Below are 19,898 nucleotides of genomic sequence, written 5' to 3'. Positions count from 1 at the left end.
GTGGTGCGATCTCGGCTCACTGCAACCTCCGCCTCCCAGGTTCAAGCAATTCTCCTGCCTCAACCTCTCAAGTAGCTGGGATTACAGGCACCCACCACCACGCCCGGCTAATTTTTGTATTTTTAGTAGAGACAGGGTTTCACCATGTTGGCCAGGCTGATTTCGAACTCCTGACCTCGTGATCCACCCGCCTCAGCCTCCCAAAGTGCTGGGAGGCGTGAGCCACTGTGCCTGGCCCTTTTTTCTTTTTTTCGTGTCAGACGGGTAATGTGCTAACGTCATAACAATGTTTGTGGATGGCACATTTCACACATCCATGTGAATACCCAATCATCATGCTTATGAACTACAAAATGATCTGATTATTTCTTTATAATTAAAGGTAAATATTTTTGGCAAAAATATTATATAAGTGGCCACTCGTTCAATAAGAAATGTGCTCAGGCCAGCCTCAGTGATTCATACCTGTAACCCGAGCACTTTGGGATGCTTGCACTCCAAAGTTCAAGACCAGCCTGGGGAATATAGTGAAATCTCATCTCTACAAAAAGTACAAAAATTTGGCCGGTAGGGTAATCCCAGCACTTTGGGAGGCCAAGGTGGGCAGATCACTTGAGGCCAGAAGTTCGAGACCAGCCTGGCCAACGTGACAAAACCCCATCTCTACTAAAAATACAAAAATTAGCTAGGTGTGGTGGCACATGACTATAGTCCCAGCTACTTAGGAGGCTGAGGCATGAGCATCCCTTGAACCTGGGGGACGGAGGTTGCAGTGAGCTGAGATCGTGCCATTGCACTCCAGCCTAGGTAACAGAGCAAGACTCTGTCTCAAAAAAATAGAAAGAAAGAAAAAATTAACCGGGTGTGGTGGCTCACACCTGTAGTCCCAGCTCATAGGGGGCAGGCTGAGGCAGAGGATCACCTGAACTTGGAAGATCAAGGCTACAGTGAGCCGAGATTGTGCCACTACACTCCATCCTGGGTGACAATGTAAGACCCTGTCTCAAAAAAAAAAAAAAAAAAAGAGTGTGCTCAAAGGATAATCAGCCACTTGCTCTGTTCCGGATATCCCTCCCAATTCTTCACTGTAGCCATTTGTTTATCTACCAAACATTTGCCAAACAGGCCTTTAAAAATGTATTATAGGCCGGGCGTGGTGGCTCTCACCTGTAATCCTAGCACTGTGGGAGGCCGAGGCGGGTAGATTGCCTGAGGTCAGGAGTTCAAGACTAATCTGGCCAACATGGCGAAATCCCGTCTCTGTTAAAAATACAAAAAAAAAAAAAAAAAAAAAGCCAGGCATGGTGGTGTGCGCCTGTAATCCCAGCTACTCGGGAGGCTGAGGCAGGAGAATTGTTTGAACCAGGGAGGTGGAGGTTGCCGTGAGCCAAGCTCGCGCCACTGCACTCCAGCCTGGGTGACGAAGCAAGTTCCAAAAAAAAAAAAAAAAAGAAAAATGTATTGCCATTTGGACAACATAATGAGACCCTGTCTGTTCAAAAACTAGAAAAATTAGCTGGCCGTGGTGGTGTGTGCCCGTAGTCCCAGCTATTCAGAAATCGCAGATTAATGGATTGCTTGAGCCCAGGAAGTTGAGGCTGCAGTGTGCTAAGATCACACCACTGCACTTCAACCTGGGTGACAGAGCAAGACCCTGTCTTAGAAAAAAAAAAAAAAAAGGTGTATTGGTCTATTTTTACTTTTTTTTAACCCGCCCCCAAGCTTCAAAACTTTTTTTCTGTGTAGAAAAATACAAATACTGGTTTGAAGATGTACTTACAGGGATCATTTCTTCTTCCTTTTTTTTTTTTTTTTTTTGAGACTGAGTCTTGCTCTATTGCTCAGGCTGGACTGGAGTGCAGTGGCATGATCTTGGCTCACTGCAACCTCCACCTCCCAGGTTCAAGTGATTCTCATGTCTCAGCCTCCTGAGTAGCTGAGATTACAGGTGCCCACCACCATGCCCAGCTCATTTTTGTATTTTTTGTAGAGATGGGGTTTCACCATGCTGGCCAGGCTAGTCTCGAACTCCTGACCTCAAGTGATTTGCTCACCTCAGCCTCCCAAACTGCTGGGATTACAGATGTGAGCCACCGCACCTGGCCTCAGGGATTATTTCCATAGTTCGTTGCAAATATTGGGTTGGAGCAGGTGCGTTTCTTGAACACAATACACTGAAAATTCCCCTGCAGACCTTGAGAAATTATATTAAAACTACATGGGTTGTCACTAATGTTTCTGGGATATAAGGGCAGCAACTAGTGAAAAAGAAGCCTTTCAAAGGATTAAAGAAATGGTTTAAATGAGTACTTTTGGAACACTGGAAGTTTCTCACTATTGCTAAATAAGCATGTTTTAGGAAAAAAGGAAATCCACTTTGTGATTTATTCTTTGGGTAAAGTTGTATTATTCTTTTTCTTTTGTTTCTCCTTTAGTTTTAGGTTACTGTTGCTTCTCTAGAGACAGTGGATATATTTACATTAAAGTTGAAGCAACTAGACAGCAACCAGCAACAGGACCATCATGCGCGGGCCAGGACCTGTGCTATGGCATTGCTCTCAGATGCTGCTGATATTACCGATGTTGTGAGAGGTACCCTGGAGGGTGGGGCGCCCTGCCTCTGCCCTGGGAGAACCTCTGGGGTTCCTGCCTCAGAAGAGCACTCTGATCTGTCTGTCTTCAGGTTCCGGGAGTTGCAGAAATGCCACCACAATCTGCAGAGCACATTGCAAGACAAGGAGAGCCGGGAGGACTCAGACCCTGACCTCATCCAAAAGCGAAAAACCAATCCTGCCAAAGTGAATGTATTTTCTGTCCCCAAAGGCAGACTTGAGACCCCCAGCTTCAGGGTGGCTTCTGCCTGACTTCCAGAGCTCCAGCCAGTGCCTCATCTGAAACCTCCACGTCCAGGACCCTTGGGCGGGGAAGGATCTGCCGGACGCTGCTTGGAGCTGGGCTCGGGGAACCCTCACATTTGACACCCGAGAAAGCAAATCAGGCAGTAGAAATATGAAGAAAAGAAAAGAGCTGAAGCAACTACTTGATAGCAATTTTTTCTTGCATCCTTCCAGCTTTGTACAATCAGTCACACTTCATCTCTTCTTTTCGTCCCCCCTGAAAGAGCTGCCACCACTATTGACTTTCTCTCTGTTTTTCTTTCCAGTCTCTATTTTTTGGGAATATGGTTAAACAGATGCATTCTCTTTCCCTTATTCTGATGAACTGTATTGCTGATGGCCTATCTGGCCACACTGCCCTCTTAGTCTCTCCCTTGGAGTGCAACTGTTAGAACTGGTTGAAGGGGTCCCAGAGGAATGCTCTGAATTTGTTAGCAATTGTTTTGATTCCTTATTAAGCTTGATGTATGTTCAAGGTCCCTGATTTTCATAGAAATTATAGAACTGTGTAGATAAAAAGTTGTGTGTTTCTTTTGTAGCACTTTACCAGTAGTGCGATTAATAAATGTTCTTTAGGCCGGGCACAGTGGCTCATGTCTGTAATTCTAGCACTTTGGGGGACTGAGTTGGGTGGATTATTTGAGGTCAGGAGTTCGAGACCAGCCTGGCCAACATGGTGAAACCCCATCCCTACAAAAAATACAAAAATTAGGCGGATGTAGTGGTGGGTGCCTGTAAAACAAGATACTGGGGAGGCTGAGACAGGAGAATCACTTGAACCCAGTAGTCAGAGGTTGCAGTGAGCTGAGATCATACTACTACACTCCTGTCTGGGCAACAGAGCAAGACCCTGTCTCAAAAAACAACAACAACAAAAAATAGGCCGGGCGTGGTGGCTCTCGCCTGTAATCCCAGCACTCTGGAAGGCCGAGGTGGGCAGATCACTTGAGGCCAGGAGTTCAAGACCAGCCTGGCCAACATGGTGAAACTCCTATCTACTAAAAATAAAAAAATAAGCTGGGCATGTAATCCCAGCTACTCGAGAGGCTGAGGCAGAAGAATTGCTTGAGCCCAAGAGGAAGAGATTTCAATGAGCCGAGATCACGCCATTGCACTCCAGCCTGGGGGAAAAGAGAGAGACTTCATCTCAAAAAACATAAAAATAAAAATAATAAATGCTATTGTATGGAAGAAAATATAGAAAGTTAGAAGGGAAGGCTGGGTGCCGTAGCTCATGCCTGTAATCCCAGCACTTTGTGATGCCAAGGCAGGCGGATCACCTGAGGCCAGGAGTTCAAGACCAGCCGGGCCAACATGGTGAACCCCGTCTCTACTAAATATACAAAATTTAGCCGGCAGTGGTGGCACACACCTGTAGTCCCAGCTACTCAAGAAGCTGAGGCAGGAGAATCGCTTAAGCCCGGTGACGGAAGTTGCAGTGAGCCAAGATCGCACCACTGAATTCCAGCCTGGATGACAGAGCAAAACTTTGTCAAAAAAAAAAAAAAAAAAAGAAAAAAAGAAAGAAAGAGAAAAAAAGAAAGAAGGGATGAAAATGTGGGAAGAAAAAAATAGGAATTTGTAGGGATGGAGAGGGAGATGGGAAAAGTGTGAAGCACCCATAAAGCCAACTAATGGCGTTTGATGACTTGTCTTTCAGGCAAGAAAATTAGAAAAAAAAAAAGAGAGAATCTGAGAGTGCCAAATCTAGTAAGCAAAATACATTACAAAATTGCCTCTAAATGATATAATTGCCAGGCGCAGTGGCTCAAGCCTGTAATCCCAGCACTTTGGGAGGCCGAGACAGGTGGATCACGAGGTCAGGAGATCGAGATCATCCTGGTGAACACCGTGAAACCCCATCTCTACTAAAAAATACAAAAAACTAGCCAGGCAAGGTGGCGGGCGCCTGTAGTCCCAGCTACTCGGGAGGCTGAGCCAGGAGAATGGCGTGAACCTGGGAGGCGGAGCTTGCAGTGAGCTGAGATCCGGCCACTGCACTCCAGCCTGGGCGACAGAGTGAGACTCTGTCTCAAAAAAAAAAAAAAAAAAGATTTAATTGTCTATTCTTTCTCAAAACATACCTGTTAATTTAATTTAATTTTATTTATTTATTTATTTTTGAGATGGAGCCTTGCTCTGTCGCCCAGGCTGGAGTGCAATGGCGTGATCTCAGCTCACCGCAACCTCTGACTCTTGGGTTCAAGCAATTCTCCTGCCTCAGCCTCCCCAGTAGCTGGGATTACAGACAGCCACCACCACGCCTGATTAATTTTTGTATTTTTAGTAGAGACAAGGTTTCACCATCTTTGGCCAGGCTGGTCTCGAACTCCTGACCTCAGGTGATCCAGCCGCCTCAGCCTCCCAGAGTGCTGGGATTACAGGAGTGAGCCACCGTGTCAAGCCTACATACCTGTTTATTTATCATTAGAAGGAAGTGGAAACATTTTTTGTAAGTGTTAAGTTCCAGTGAATGACAAACCAGCGAATTAAGTTATTTTTTGGAGCTCGAATTTCATAGAATCATGGAACATAAGATCTAAAGAAACTTGGAAATTGTCTCATAAAACTAATCTAGTGTTCTTCCCTCTCATTCATTTATTAATTCACCAAATATTTGTTGAGTGTGACTAGCAAAATCTCAGGTCACATAGGTGAAAAACTAATTCCCATCCTGAAGGATAAAATAATTGCTATGAAGAGCTTTATGCAAGTTACAAAGGGCATACAGATGCAGAGGTGTCTGTTTTTTGTTTGTTTGTTTTTTGTTGTTGTTTTTTGCAATGGAGTCTCGCTCTGTTACACAGACTGGAGTGCAGTGGCACATTCTTGGCTCACTGCAACCTCCGCCTCCTGGGTTCAAGCGATTCTCCTGCCTCAGCCTCCCCAGTAGCTGGGATTATAGGCACTTGCCACCATTCCCAGCTAATTTTTGTATTTTTAGTAGAGATGGAGTTTCATCACGTTGGTCAGGCTGGTCTCGAACTTCTGACCTCAAGTGTTCTGCCTGCCTCAACTTCCCAAAGTGCGGGGATTACGGGTGTGAGCCACTGTGCCCAGCCTATTAGTTTTTGAGATGAAGTTGCAATACTTGAGCTAAGTCTTCAAAAAGGAATAGGCTGGTGAACCTTGTGAACAGAATGGGAAGAAATTCTGACTGAGGGGATAACATGAAAAAGCACTGGAATATGATATAGGAGGGTACATTTAGAGAAGAGAATGTAATATGGTATATTAGAGATGCCAGTCATTTCTCCTGTACTTACATCTGCTTCCTAGCAACCTGCCCTTCCCAAAGCCAATACATAGTGGATATCCTATATATTGAATGGCTCTGTACTCCTGGCCACAAAATCAGGAATGGGCCCTTGACTAGAGCTAATGAGATTTTTATCATTCAGGAATAAAGTAAACTGTATAGACTTTCCTTGTTGTTAATGGCATACAATGTAATTTTAGCCAGCCCTCCTACTGCATACAGCTAATCAAGCTGGATGAAAAGTAGAATGCATCCTCTGAAAGTATATCATAACTAACAAAATAGTGAGGAATTAACTGGGCCAAGATTTTGGATTGCTAAGGAGTTTGAAGTGAGGAGCCTAGCACTTGATGCTTTGTCTGAGACATTTGCTGATGCAGAACAAGTAATTAGAAAGCTAAGATGTATTTTCAGCAGCTTTAAGAGCCCATGGGGACTAAAGTTGGAGTCCAGGACTAATAAAGGGTGGCAACCCTTCTATATCACCCTCGGATTTGGCCTAGAACTTTAAAATCCTGCATTGTAGGTGTAAGGGAACACAAGTAAAGTAACTCTCATGTAGACTGCAGACTGACTTCAAATGATCTAAGTGGCCGAGAAAAATCTCAAGGCCTGAACTTATATTAAGTTGCCCCTAATTGCTAGTGGCAAGAGTAAAACCAAAATCCACTTTGGAGAAAAAATAACATCATCCCAGGCCTCAATTGTTTCTGTAATTTTCTTTCTTTCCCTTCATTCCTTTTTTTCCCTTCCTTCCTTCCCTTCCTTCCTTCTCCTTGCTTCCTTCCTTCCTTCCTTCCTTTCCTTCTTTCTTTTTTGTTTGTTTTTGAGACACAGTCATTTGGGCTGGAGCACAGTGGCACGATCTCAGCTCACTGCAAACTTCGCCTCCTGGGTTCAAACGATTTTCCTGCCTCAGCCTCCTGAGTAGCTAGGATTACAGGCGTGTGCACCATGCCCGCCTGGTTTTTGTGTTTTTAGTAGTCAGGGTTTCACTATGTTGGCCAGGCTGGTCTCAAACTCCTGGCCTCAAGTGATCCGCCCGCGTTGGCCTCCCAAAATGCTGAGATTACAGGCACAAACCACTGTGCCCAGCTTATAATTTTCTTTCAAATACAATGTTCAGTACAAGGATAACCAGGTTTCTAGGAACAAGGATCAAAATAGCTTAAAAAAAAAAAGACAACCAGGCACACAAGGAGACAAGATACAAGAAATAAGGAGGACAAATAACAGATAATAGAAACAGACCCACAGGGATTCTTTTTTTTTGAGACCGAGTCTTGCTCTGTTGCCCGGGCTGGAGTGCAGTGGCCGGATCTCAGCTCACTGCAAGCTCCGCCTCCCAGGTTTACAGCCATTCTCCTGCCTCAGCCTCCCGTGTAGCTGGGACTACAGGCCCCCGCCACCTCGCCCAGCTAGTTTTTTGTATTTTTTTTTTAGTAGAGACAGAGTTTCACCGTGTTAGCCAGGATGGTCTCGATCTCCTGACCTCGTGATCCGTCTGTCTCGGCCTCCCAAAGTGCTGGGATTACAGGCTTGAGCCACCGCACCCGGCCTAGGGATTCTATATTCTGCAATGACCAGATACAGACTATAAACAACTCTGTGTACTATGTTTAAGGAGATCAAAGCCAAACTTGAAAGATTTGGCAGAGAACTGGAATTATAAAAACTGAAATTAAAAAGGAATGTATTGGCTGGGCACGGTGGCTCATGCCTGTAATCCCAGTGCTTTGGGAGGCCAAGGCAGGTGGATCATCTGAAGTCAGGAGTTCAAGACCAGCCTGGCCAACATGTTGAAACCCCAACTCTACTAAAAATACAAAAAATTAGCCGGGCATGGTGGCAGGTGCCTATAATCCCAGCTACTTGTGAGGCTGAGGCAGGAGAATCACTTGATCCTGGGAGGCAGAGGTTGCAGTGAGTCGAGATCACGCCATTGCACTCCAGCCTGGGCAACAAGAGCAAAACTCCTTCTCTAAAAATAAAAATAGAAATTAAAAAAAAAAACCCAATATATTAATAGTAGATTTATAAGTGAACAAAATAGAAATTCTAGCTTGAGGCAGTAGTGAGCACTGACATTTGTAAAGATCAAACAGAATCAGCCTACTAGTATTGTTGGTCCATCTATAAGTTCAGGAAGAAATACAAAAAGAAGCAGAGATTAAAATGCATGTGACTTCAGGGAAAGAAAGATGGAGACAGTAGGTACTTGACTATTTTCCAGTTCAGCCTCTTCCCACTACAAAGGATGCCACAAGAAGCTGAGCATACTGGCTCACACCTGCAATCTTAGCACTTTGGGAGTCTGATGCAGGAGGAATTGCTTGAGGCCAGAAGTTCAAGACCAGCCTGGGCAACAGAGCAAGACCCTGTATCTAAAAAAAAAAGGGGGGCTACAATGAGCTATGATGGTGCCACTACCCTCCAGCTTAAGCAACAGAGTGAGACCTTGTCTCAGAAAAGAAAAAAAAAAGGATGCCACAATAAATATATTTATATGCATATTCTTATGTATTGATGTTTAATTTTTTTTTGCCTCCCCTCCCTCCCTTGGTGTTTTAATATCTATAGAAAAGATTCCCAGAAGTGAAATTGCTGCATTAAAATTATGTGTTACATTTTTAAAGATACTGCCACAATACTTTCCAGAAGGAGATAGCAACTTTTATTTCCCCCAGCAGTGTGTGAGAATATTCTCATCTCCCCACATTTTTTCCAGTACTGAATGATTTGATAACCCAAATAGTTTAAAATGGTATCTTTAAAAGTCTATTCTGCATAAAGACAGATGTGACCAATGGACTAGAATAGAGAGCCCAGAAATAAACTCTCAAGTATATGATTAAATGATTTTCAACAAGGGTATCAAGATCATTTAATGGGGTTGGGCACAGTGGCTCATGCCTGTAATCCCAGCACTTTGGGAAGCTGAGCCTAGGAGTTCAAGACCAAACATGACGAGATCTCATCTCTACAAAAAATACAAAAATTAGCTGTGCCTGGTGGCACACGTCTGTAGTCTCAGCTATTCAAGAGGCTGAGATGGGAGGATCTCTTGAGCTTGGGAGGTCAAGGCTGCAGTGAGCCATGATCGTGCCACTGCACTCTAGCCTGGGCACCAGAGGGAGACCCTTGTCTCAAAAAAAAAATAATAATAATAATTTAGTGGGGGAAAGAACAGTCTTTTTGACAAATGGTATTGGTAAAATTGGATATCCACATGCAAAAGATTCTTACTTTACATTGAATACAAAATTAACTCAAAATGGGTCAAAGGTCTAATGTCATAGTTAAAATTAGAAAACTCTCAGAAGAAAACAGGAGAAAAGCTTCATGACATTGGATTTGGCAATGATTTCTTAAACATGACACCAAAAGCACAGGCAACAAAAGGAAAAAGTAGATACATTGAGGATTGGGGCATGGGGCTCATGCCTGTAATCTGAGTGCTTTGGGAGGCCAAGGCAGAAAGAAGGATCACTTGAGGCCAGGAGTTTGAGATCACTTGGACAAGATAGCCAGATCCCATCTCTGAGTATGCCTGCAGTTCTAGCTACTTGAGAGGCTGAGGAGGGAGGGTCACTTGTATGCAGAAGTTCGAGGTTACAATTAGCTGTGATTGCACCACTGTACCACTCTAGCCTGGGCAACAGAACGAGATGCTGTTCATAAACAAATTTTTTAAAAAGGAAAAGAAAAAAATAAATTGGACTATATCAAAATTTAAAACTTGTGTGCATCAAAGAACACCGTCAACAGAGTAAAAAGGCAACCCACAGAATGGGAGAAAATATTTGTGTATCATATATGCGATAAAAGATTGATGATATCCAGAATACATGAGGAACTCCTAGAACTCACTGACCAAAAAATAAACCCAACTAAAAAAATGGACGAAGGATTTGAATAGATATTTCTCCAAAGAAGCTATACAGATGGCCATTAAGATACATGAATGATGCTAAACATCAGTAAATGTTAGGGAAATACAAATCAAAACCACAATGAGATATCACTTCACATCCACTAGAATGACACTAATTAAAAAAAAAAAAACAGGTAATAATAAGTATTGGTAAGGATATGGAGAAATTGAAACCTTCATACATTACTAATGTAATGTAAGATAGTGCAGCATTCTAGAAAACAGCTTGGTGATTCCTCAAACATTAAACATATTTAGGTTGGTGCAAAAATAATTGCAGTTTTTGCCATTCCTTTCAATGGCAAAAACCGCAATCATTTTTGCACCAACCTAATATAATTATCATATGATCCAGCACTTCCACTTTGGGGTATATTGTAGCCCAAAGAAGTGACAGCAGGACCCTGAACGAATATTTGTATACCAATTTCATAGTCTTTTTTTAATTTTTAATTTTTAATTTTTGAGACGGAGTCTTGCTCTGTCGCCTGGGCTGGAGTGCAGTGGCCGGATCTCAGCTCACTGCAAGCTCCGCCTCCCGGGTTCACGCCATTCTCCTGCCTCAGCCTCCAGAGTAGCTGGGACTACAGGCGCCTGCCGCCTCGTCCGGCTAGTGTTTTTTTTTTTTTTTTTGTATTTTTTTAGTAGAGACGGGGTTTCACCGTGTTAGCCGGGATGGTCTCCATCTCCTGACCTAGTGATCCGCCCGTCTGGGCCTCCCAAAGTGCTGGGATTACAGGCTTGAGCCACCGCGCCCGGCCTTTTTATTTTTTATTTTGAGACAGAATCTCTGTCGCCAGGTTGGAGTGCAGTGATGTGATCTCGGTTCACTGCAATCTCTGCCTCCCAGGTTCCAGCAGACCCTCCTGCCTCAGCTTCCAGAGTAGATGGGACTACAGGCAGGCACCACCACAACCACACATGGCTGATTTTTGTATTTGTAGTAGAGTGGGGAATTCACCATGTTGCCCAGGCTGGTCTAGAACTCCCTGGCTTCAAGTGATCCATCCACCTCGGCCTCTCAAAAGTGCTGGAATTATAGGCGTGAACCACCACACCTAGCCCCAATTTCATAACAATATTATTCACAACAGACAAAAGGTGGAAGCAACCCAAGTGTCCATCAATAGATGAACGGATAAACAACATGTAGTATATACATACAAGGGAATGTGATTCAGCCTTAAAAAGGAATGAATAAGGCCAGCCATGGTGGCTCACACCTGCAATTCCAGCACTTTGGGAGGCCAAGGCAGGCAGATCACTTGAGGTCAGGAGTTTGAGACCAGCCTGACCAACATGGTGAAACCCCATCTCTACTAAAAATACAAAAATTAGGCCAGGCACGGTGGCTCACACCTGTAATCTCAGCATTTTGGGAGCCCAAGGCATGCAGATCACTTGAGGTCAGGAGTTTGAGACCAGCCTGGCCAACATCTACAAAAAATATAAAAATTAGCTGGGCATGGTGGCACATGCCTGTAGCCTCAGCTACTTGGGAGGCTGAGGCAGGAGAATGGCTTGAACCCGGGAGGTGGAGGTTGCAGTGAGCTGAGATTGTGCCATTGTACTCCAGCCTGGGCAACAGAGAAAGACTCCTTCTCAGAAAAAAAAAAAAAAAAAAATTAGCCTGGCATAGTGGCACATGCCTGTAATCCCAGCTACTCTGGAGGCTGAGGTCTGAGAATCGCTTGAACCTGGGAGGGGGAGGTTGCAGTGAGCCAAGATTGCACCACTGCACTCCAGCCTGGGCGACAGAGTGAGACTCCATCTTAAATAAATATGTGGTGGCTCTCTTCCTGCACTCCATCATGGCGCAGGATCAAGGTGAAAAGGAGAACCCCATGCGGGAACTTCGCATCCGCAAGCTCTGTCTCAACATCTGTGTTGGGGAGAGTGGAGACAGACTGACTCGAGCAGCCAAGGTTTTGGAGCAGCTCACAGGGCAGACCCCTGTGTTTTCCAAAGCTAGATACACTGTCAGGTCCTTTGGCATCCGGAGAAATGAAAAGATTGCTGTCCACTGCACAGTTCGAGGGGCTAAGGCAGAAGAAATCTTGGAGAAGGGTCTAAAGGTGCGGGAGTATGAGTTAAGAAAAAACAACTTCTCAGATACTGGAAACTTTGGTTTTGGGATCCAGGAACACATCGATCTGGGCATCAAGTATGACCCAAGCATTGGCATCTACGGCCTGGACTTCTATGTGGTGCTGGGTAGGCCAGGTTTCAGCATCGCAGACAAGAAGTGCAGGACAGGCTGCATTGGGGCCAAACACAGAATCAGCAAAGAGGAGGCCATGCGCTGGTTCCAGCAGAAGTATGATGGGATCATCCTTCCTGGCAAATAAATTCCCGTTTCTATCCAAAAGACCAATAAAAAGTTTTCAGTGAAATGTAAAAAAAAAAAATAAATAAATAAATAAATAAATAAATAAATAAATAAATATGTGGTGGATCATGCCTGTAATCCCAGCACTTTGCACTTTGGGAGGCCGAGGCAGGCGAATCACCTGAGGTCAGGAGTTTGAGATCAGTCTGGTCAACATGGTGAAACCCTGTCTCTACTAAAAATACAAAAATTAGCCGGGCGTGGTGGCACACGCGCGTGTGCACCCGTAGTCCCAGTTACTTGGGAGGCTGAGGCAGAAGAATTGCTTGAACCTGGGAGACAGCAGTTGTAGTAAGCCAAGATCATATCATTGCACTCCAGCTTCACAATAGAGCGAGACTCCATCCCAAAAATAATAATAGTCATATAAATAAATAAAAATAAAAAATAAATGAAAATTTGATACATGTTACAATATGATGAACCTTGAAAACATTATACGAAATGAAATAAGCCAGATGCAAAAGGAAAAACACATGATTCTACTCATGTAAGGTACCTAGAATTGTCAGATTCATAGAGATAAAAGACAGAATAGTAGTTACCAGGGGCTGGGGGTAAGGGAATTAGTAGTTTTAGTTTTTATTTTTTTCTGAGACAAAGTCTCACTCTGTTGCCCAGGCTGGACTGCAGTGATGTGATCACAGCTCACTGCAGCCTCGACCTCCCAGGTTCAGGTGATCCTCCCACCTCAGCTTCCCAGGTAGCTGGGACTATAGGCATGCACCACCATGCCCAATTTTTTTTTTTTTTTTTTTTTTTGTATTTTTAGTAGAGAGGCGATTTTGCCCAGTTTCCCAGGCTGATCTCAAACTCCTGGTTTCAAACAATCCTTCTGCCTCAACCTCTCAAAGTGCTGGGAATACAGGCATGAGCCACCACAGCCGGCCAGAAGAATTATTGTTTAATGAGTATAGAGTTTAAGTTTCAGTGACAAAAATGTTCTGGAGATGGATAATGGTGATGGTTGTCTCTGAATTATACAATCAAAAAGGGTTAAAACTGGCCAGGGGTGATGGGTCACGCCTGTAATCCCAGCACTTTGGGAGGCCGAGCGGTGTGGATCACTTGAGGTCAGGAGTTTGAGACCAGCCTGACCAATGTGGTGAAACCCTATCTCTACTAAAAATACAAAAAATTAGCCAGGCATGGTGGCACATGCCTGTGATCCCAGCTACTTGGGAGGCTGAGGCAGGAGAATCTCTTGAACCTAGGAGGCAGAAGTTGCAGTGAGCCAAGATCGAGCCATTGCATTCCAGCCTGGGCAACAAGAGTGAATCTCCGTCTAAAAAAAAAAAAGTGGAGTGGACTTCAGGCTGGAGTGGAGTGGCGTGATCTCGGCTCACTGCAACTTCCGTCTCCCGGGTGCAAGCGAGTCTCCTGCCTCAGCCTCCCAAGTAGCTGGGATTACAGATGCCTGTCACCACACCCAGCTAATTTTTATACTTTTAGTAGAGATGAGGTTTCACCATGTTGGTCAGGCTGGTCTCAAACTCCTGACCTCAGGTGATCCACCTACCTTGGCCTCCCAAAGTGTTGGGATTACAGGCATGAGCCACCATGCCCGGCCCTTTATTTTATTTTTGAGATGGAGCCTTGCTCTGTTACCCAGGCTGGAGTGCAGTGGCGCCATCTCAGGTCACTTCCACCTCCACCTCCTGGGTTCAAGTGATTCTCCCGCCTCAGCCTCCCCAGTAGCTGGGACTACAGGCATGCACCACCACACCCAGCTAATTTTTGTATTTGTAGTAGAGATGGGGTTTCACCATGTTGGCCTGGCTGGTTTCGAACTTCTGACCTCAAGTGATCTGCCTGCCTCAGTCTCCCAAAGTGCTGGGATTACAGGCATGAGCCACCAAATCCGACCTTTATTTTATTTTTGAGACAGGGTCTTGCTCTGTTTTTCAGGCTGGAGTACAGTGGCATGATCTTGGCTCCTTGCAACCTCTGCCTCCTAGGCTCAGGCCATCCTCCCACCTCAGCCTCCAAAGTAGCTGAGACTACAGGTGTACACCACCATACCCGGCTAATTTTTAAGTTTTTTGTAGAGACAGGCTCTCCACCATGTTGCCCAGGCTGGTTTTGAACTCCTGCGCTGAAGCAATTTGTCCACCTTGGCCTCCCAAAGTGCTGAGATTGCAGATGTGAACTACCATGCCTAGCCAGAAATATTTTGTATTTCCATGATTGCTAGTGAAGTTGAGCATCTGATTTTTGATATTTTCTATTTCATCTTTTATAAATTGCCTGCTGTTATTCATTGTCCATTTTTCTCTGCTGGATTGTTTATCATTCTCTTATTAATTTATAGGAGTTCCTTTTACATTCATAGTATTTGTCCTTTGTCTACAAATATTTCCTTTCATTTGATTTAGTTTATGTTGTCTTTTGATACACACAAATTTCACAAAATGGTTGCCAGAGTCCTACTGCTGCTATCAAGTGAATTTAGTATGGTGGTAGGTGGAAGGAGTTTCCAGAAAATAGGGTGCTGAACAGAAAACCTAATGGGTGCCTACTATATGAACTTTAGTAAAGATATTACCTTTCTTTTTTTTTTTTTTTTTGAGACGGAGTCTCGCTCTGTCCCCTAGGCTGGAGTGCAGTGGCCGGATCTCAGCTCACTGCAAGCTCCGCCTCCCGGGTTCACGCCATTCTCCTGCCTCAGCCTCCCAAGTAGTTGGGACTACAGGCGCCCACCACCTCACCCGGCTAGTTTTTGTATTTTTTAGTAGAGACGGGGTTTCACCGTGTTAGCCAGGATGGTCTCGATCTCCTGACCTCGTGATCTGCCCGTCTCGGCCTCCCAAAGTGCTGGGATTACAGGCTTGAGCCACAGCGCCCGGCCAGATGTTACCTTTCTAGCAATGAACTGCAAGGAAATGTCAGATCACTCATTTATTCCTCCAATCATGTATTTATTTATTAAGCAAATATTTATTAAATATTTATTATTATGTAGGGTATAACATACTAAGCACTGTATTATAACTAGATAACTGAGACATGTGCTCTCCTTTTGACAGGTTCAATGTCTATTTAGGGAGGTAGAAACATTAAATTACCAATAATAGCAGAAAGATGAGTACCACACTAGAAAGATAATGGTGCTTCAGGCTAGAAAGTTGTAGACATAAGAAGTGAGTCGCCAGGCGCAGTGCCTCATGCCTGTAATCCCAACATTTTGGGAGGCCGAGGTGGGTGGATCACTTGCGGTCAGGAGTGGCCAACATGGTGAAACCCCGTCTCTACCAAAAATGCAAAAATTAGTTGGGCATGGTGGAGTATGACTGTAATCCCAGCTACTTGGGAGGCTGAGGTAGGGTAAACGCTTGAACCCAGGAGGTGGAGGTTGCAGTGAGCTGAGATTGCACCACTGCACTCTAGTTTAGGCAACAGAGCGAGACTCCCATCTCAAAAAGAAAAAGAAAAAAAAAAAAAGAAGTGAATGGATTTAAGCTATATTTTTAAAGTAAAACTGAACAAACTTGCTGATGATTGATGATTTGATATAAGTATTAAAGAAGCATTGAAGGTGATTCCTAGGATCTGGACTCAAGCAACTTTGAATATTCAGAAGAGCCTTTTACTGAGCTGGAGAAGACTGAGATAGAGGTTCCAGGAAGAAAAATCAAAGGTTCTGTTTTAGATATATTAAGTAGTTTGAGATGTCTACTAGATATGTCAGTGATTCGTCATGTGTATAATATATGAGACTAGGAGCTCAAGGAAGAGAGGTAAGGCTGGATTATAAATTAGGTAGTCAATGGAAGATAGACGGTATTTAATGTATGGGGCTGGATAGAATCACCTAGGGCAAACTATGGATAGAGTAGAAAAGAGCGAAAAGCAGAGTGAATTTTCAGAAGTTAGGTCAAGGAAGAGGAGGATCCAACCAAGATGATTGAGGGTGGCCAAGGAGGCAAGAAGAACACCAGAAGAATGGTGCCCTAGAAGGTGGGAAGGAAATTATTTTGGCTGGGTGCAGTGGCTCATGCCTGTAATCCCAGCACTTTGGGTGGCTGAGGAAGGAGGATTGCTTGAGCTCAGGAGTTAGAGACCAGCCTAGGCAACATGGCAAAACCCCATTTCTACAAAGGAAATAAAAATAAAAAGTAGCCGGGGATGGTGGGCATGCACCTGTAGTTCCAGCTACTTGGGAGGCTGAGGTGGGAGGATGGGTTGAGCCCAGGAGCTTGACATTGTAGTGAATTGCACCACTGCACTCCAGCCTGGGTGATAGAGTGAGACATTGTTTCTAAAAAATGAAAGAAAAAAAAGAAATTACTTTTTTTTCAAGGAGAGAGTAGTCAACAGGATTGAATACTGTTTTTGTTTTGTTATTTATTTATTTAGACACAGGGCCTCACTCTGTTGCCCAAGTTGGAGTGCAGTGGCATGATCACAGTTCACTGGAACCTCAACTTCTGGGACTCAAGCAATCCTCCCACCTCAGCCTCCCAAGTAGCTGGGACTACAGGTGCACACCACCACGACCCGCTAATTGTTAAATTTTTTATAGAGACAGGGTTTTACCATGTTGCCCATGCTGGTATCCAGTTCTTGGGCTCAAGCGATCTGCCTGCCTTGGCCTCCCAAAGTGTTGGGATTACATGCATGAGCCACCATGCCCAGCCAAAAACAAGTCTTTGAATAGATTATATTACATGGTACAAAATTTTAAAGATACCAAAGGGAATAAAGTGAAAAGTCTCACTGCCACACCTTTCCTTCAGCCACAGTGTTTTTTTCCCTAAATTCAATATTTCTAGGCTCTTATGAATCCTTCTGGAAATATTCTCTGTATATACTAGCAATCGTGTGTGTGTGTGTGTGTATGTGTGTGTGTGTGTTCTTCTACCTTCCTTCTTTCTAAACAAATACACAAATGGCAACTCATTGTACACACTGTTTCTATCCCTTGCTTTTCTACTTGTCAATCTATCTTGGAGATTGTTCCATATGTTTATATATAAAGGTCTTTCACTTTCTTTTTGTTTCTTTGAAGTCTTTTCTTTTCTTTTTTTTTTCTGCTTCGCTGATTCTCTGAATTGCTTTATTTATGGCTCCATTGTGTTGTTACACCTTAATTTATTTATTCCATCCCTTAGTGACTCCTATTGATGAATATTTAGGTTGTTTCCAATCTTTTGCTATTACAAGTAAAGCTGCAATGAATGATATGTTACATAGAGTGTTTCATATACGTGGCAATGTATTTGTAAGATAAAATTACTTAGAAGAATTGCCGAGTCAAAGGGTAAGTACATTTGTGACTTTGATAGATATAGTGCCAAAATGCTTCTATGGGGCCAGGTGCATGGCTCACGCCTGTAATCCCAACACTTTGGGAGGCCAAAGAGGGTGGATCACCTGGGGTCAGGAGTTTGAGAACAGCCTGGCCAAAATGGTGAAACTCTGTCTCTACCAAAAAATACAAAAATTAGCTGGGCATGGTGGCATGCACCTGTAGTGCCAGCTACTAGGGAGGCTGAGGTAGGGAGAATCTCTCAAACCTGGGAGATTGGAGGTTGCAGTAATCCAAGATTGTGCCATTGCACTCCAGCCTGGGTGACAGAACAAGATCACATCCCCCCAAAAAATAAAAAAAAAAAATGCTTCTATGGAATTTGTACCAATACCTCTCCCACCAGCAATGATGAGAAGGCCTGCTTCCCTGTACAGTGTGTTATCAATTTTTTATTTTTTTTCTGAGATGGAGTTTCGCACTCTCACCCAGCCTGGAGTGCAGTTGTGCCATCTCAGCTCACTGCAAGCTCCGCCTCCCGGGTTCACACCATTCCCCTGCCTCAGCCTCCCAAGAAGCAGGGACTACAGGTGCCCGCCACCATGGCCGGCTAATTTTTTGTATTTTTAGTAGAGATGGGGTTTCACTGTGTTAGCCAGGATGGTCTCGATCTCCTGACCTTGTGATCTGCCCACCTCGGCCTCCCAAAGTGCTGGGATTACAAGCGTGAGCCACCATGCCCGGCCTCAATTTTTTATCTTTGCCAATCTGATAAGTGAAAAATGATCTTTTGGTGTACTTATTTAATTATAATTTATTTTGAGTGAAGTTGAACATATTTCCAAAATTTTAAAAGCTATTTGTTTTCCTTTTTCTTTGAATTGTCTCTTCCTACCTTTTGCTCATTTTTCTTTGCTTTTGCTTTTTTTTTTTTTTGACAGAGTCTTGCTCTGTTGCCCAGACTGGAGTGCAGTGGCATGATCTCGGTTCACTGCAACCTCTGCCTCCCAGGTTCAAGCAATTCTCCTGCCTCAGCCTCTCGAGTAGGTGGAATTAATAGGTGTGCGCCACCATGCCTGGCTAATTTTTGTGTGCTTAGTACAGATGGGATTTTACCATATTGGCCAGGCTGGTCTCGAACTCCTGGCCTCAAGTAATCCATCCTCCTCGGCCTCCCGAAGTGCTAGAATTACAGGCATGAGCCACCACACCCGGCCCCTTCGCTCATTTTTCTAATGAATTGTTGGTCTTTTTCTTATTGATTTGTAGGAGCTCTTTGGCCAGGCTGTAGTGCAGTGGTGTGATCTCAGCTCACTGCAACCTCTGCCTGCAGGGCTCAAGCGATCCTCCCACCTCAGCCTCCAGAATAGCTGGGACTACAAGCACATGCCACCGTGCCCAGCTAATTTGTGTGGGTGTGTGTATGTGTGTTTTGTAGAGACAGGGTTTCACCACATTGCTGGTCTCCAGCTCCTGGGCTCAAGCGATCCGCTCACCTTGGCCTCTCAAAGTGCTGGGATTGCAGGCGTGAGCCACTGAGCCCAGCCTATGGGAGCTCATAATATATTAGGCACAGTATCCCTCTGTCTCCCATCCAAGTACTAACTGGCCCGACACTGCTTAGCTTCCGAGGTCAGATGAGATCGGGCGCGTTCAGGGTGGTATGTGCGTAGACCACATTATCCCTCTGTGATGTAAGTTGTAAGTGTCTTTTCGTTTTGTTAATGGTGATTTTTTTTTTTTCCTGCAGAAATTTTTTATTCTTGTATAGTTGAATTTATCCAAGTTTTGTGTCATACTTTAAAAACTACCTCCACTCGAAAGTTGCTTTTTTCCCCTTAATTTCCCAGAAGAGTTTTTTAAGTATTGGGAAAGAGAAACTAGAGCATGATTGTATGTTTTCAATAAAAAGGAAGAAATTGATGAATCAGGAGAGACTTGGGAAATTTTCAGCTGCAAAGTCCATGACCAGGCTAGAGGGGATGGGAAACAGAGCCCAAATGGAATGATGGGCTTTGGAACAGCCTCACTTCTTCCCTTGTCACAGGAGAGAAGACAGGATATGGATTCTGATGCAGGTAGGTTGGGGGATTTGGTGGTGAGAGGATGACAAAGTTCCTATCTGCTTGCCTATGTTTTCCCAATGACATAAAAGGCAAATTCATGGCCAG

General features: G+C 44.1%; 1 protein-coding gene and 1 non-coding gene across 2 annotated transcripts; one reads left to right on the top strand and one right to left on the bottom strand.

The window, feature by feature from the left end:
- Positions 1–254: 254 nt before the first annotated feature.
- Positions 255–358, bottom strand: LOC111547828. Its single transcript, XR_002733249.1, has one exon. It is a non-coding gene; the product is annotated as a small nucleolar RNA U13 (small nucleolar RNA).
- Positions 359–11,885: 11,527 nt separating this feature from the next.
- LOC111547646 (60S ribosomal protein L11-like) lies at positions 11,886–12,498 on the top strand. The gene has a single exon (XM_023219542.2). It carries the CDS (start codon positions 11,902–11,904, stop codon positions 12,436–12,438), a length of 537 nt encoding a protein of 178 aa, XP_023075310.1. The 5' UTR covers positions 11,886–11,901; the 3' UTR covers positions 12,439–12,498.
- The last annotated feature ends 7,400 nt before the right edge of the window (positions 12,499–19,898 follow it).

Source organism: Piliocolobus tephrosceles, chromosome 1, assembly GCF_002776525.5.
Source record: "Piliocolobus tephrosceles isolate RC106 chromosome 1, ASM277652v3, whole genome shotgun sequence".
Taxonomy (NCBI): domain Eukaryota; kingdom Metazoa; phylum Chordata; class Mammalia; order Primates; family Cercopithecidae; genus Piliocolobus; species Piliocolobus tephrosceles.
This window is presented reverse-complemented; position numbering and strand designations above follow the sequence as displayed.

Coding starts and splice junctions, on each gene's coding strand:
- LOC111547646 (XM_023219542.2), top strand. CDS start 11,902: ATGGCGCAGGATCAAGGTGAAAAGGAGAACCCCATGCGGGAACTTCGC.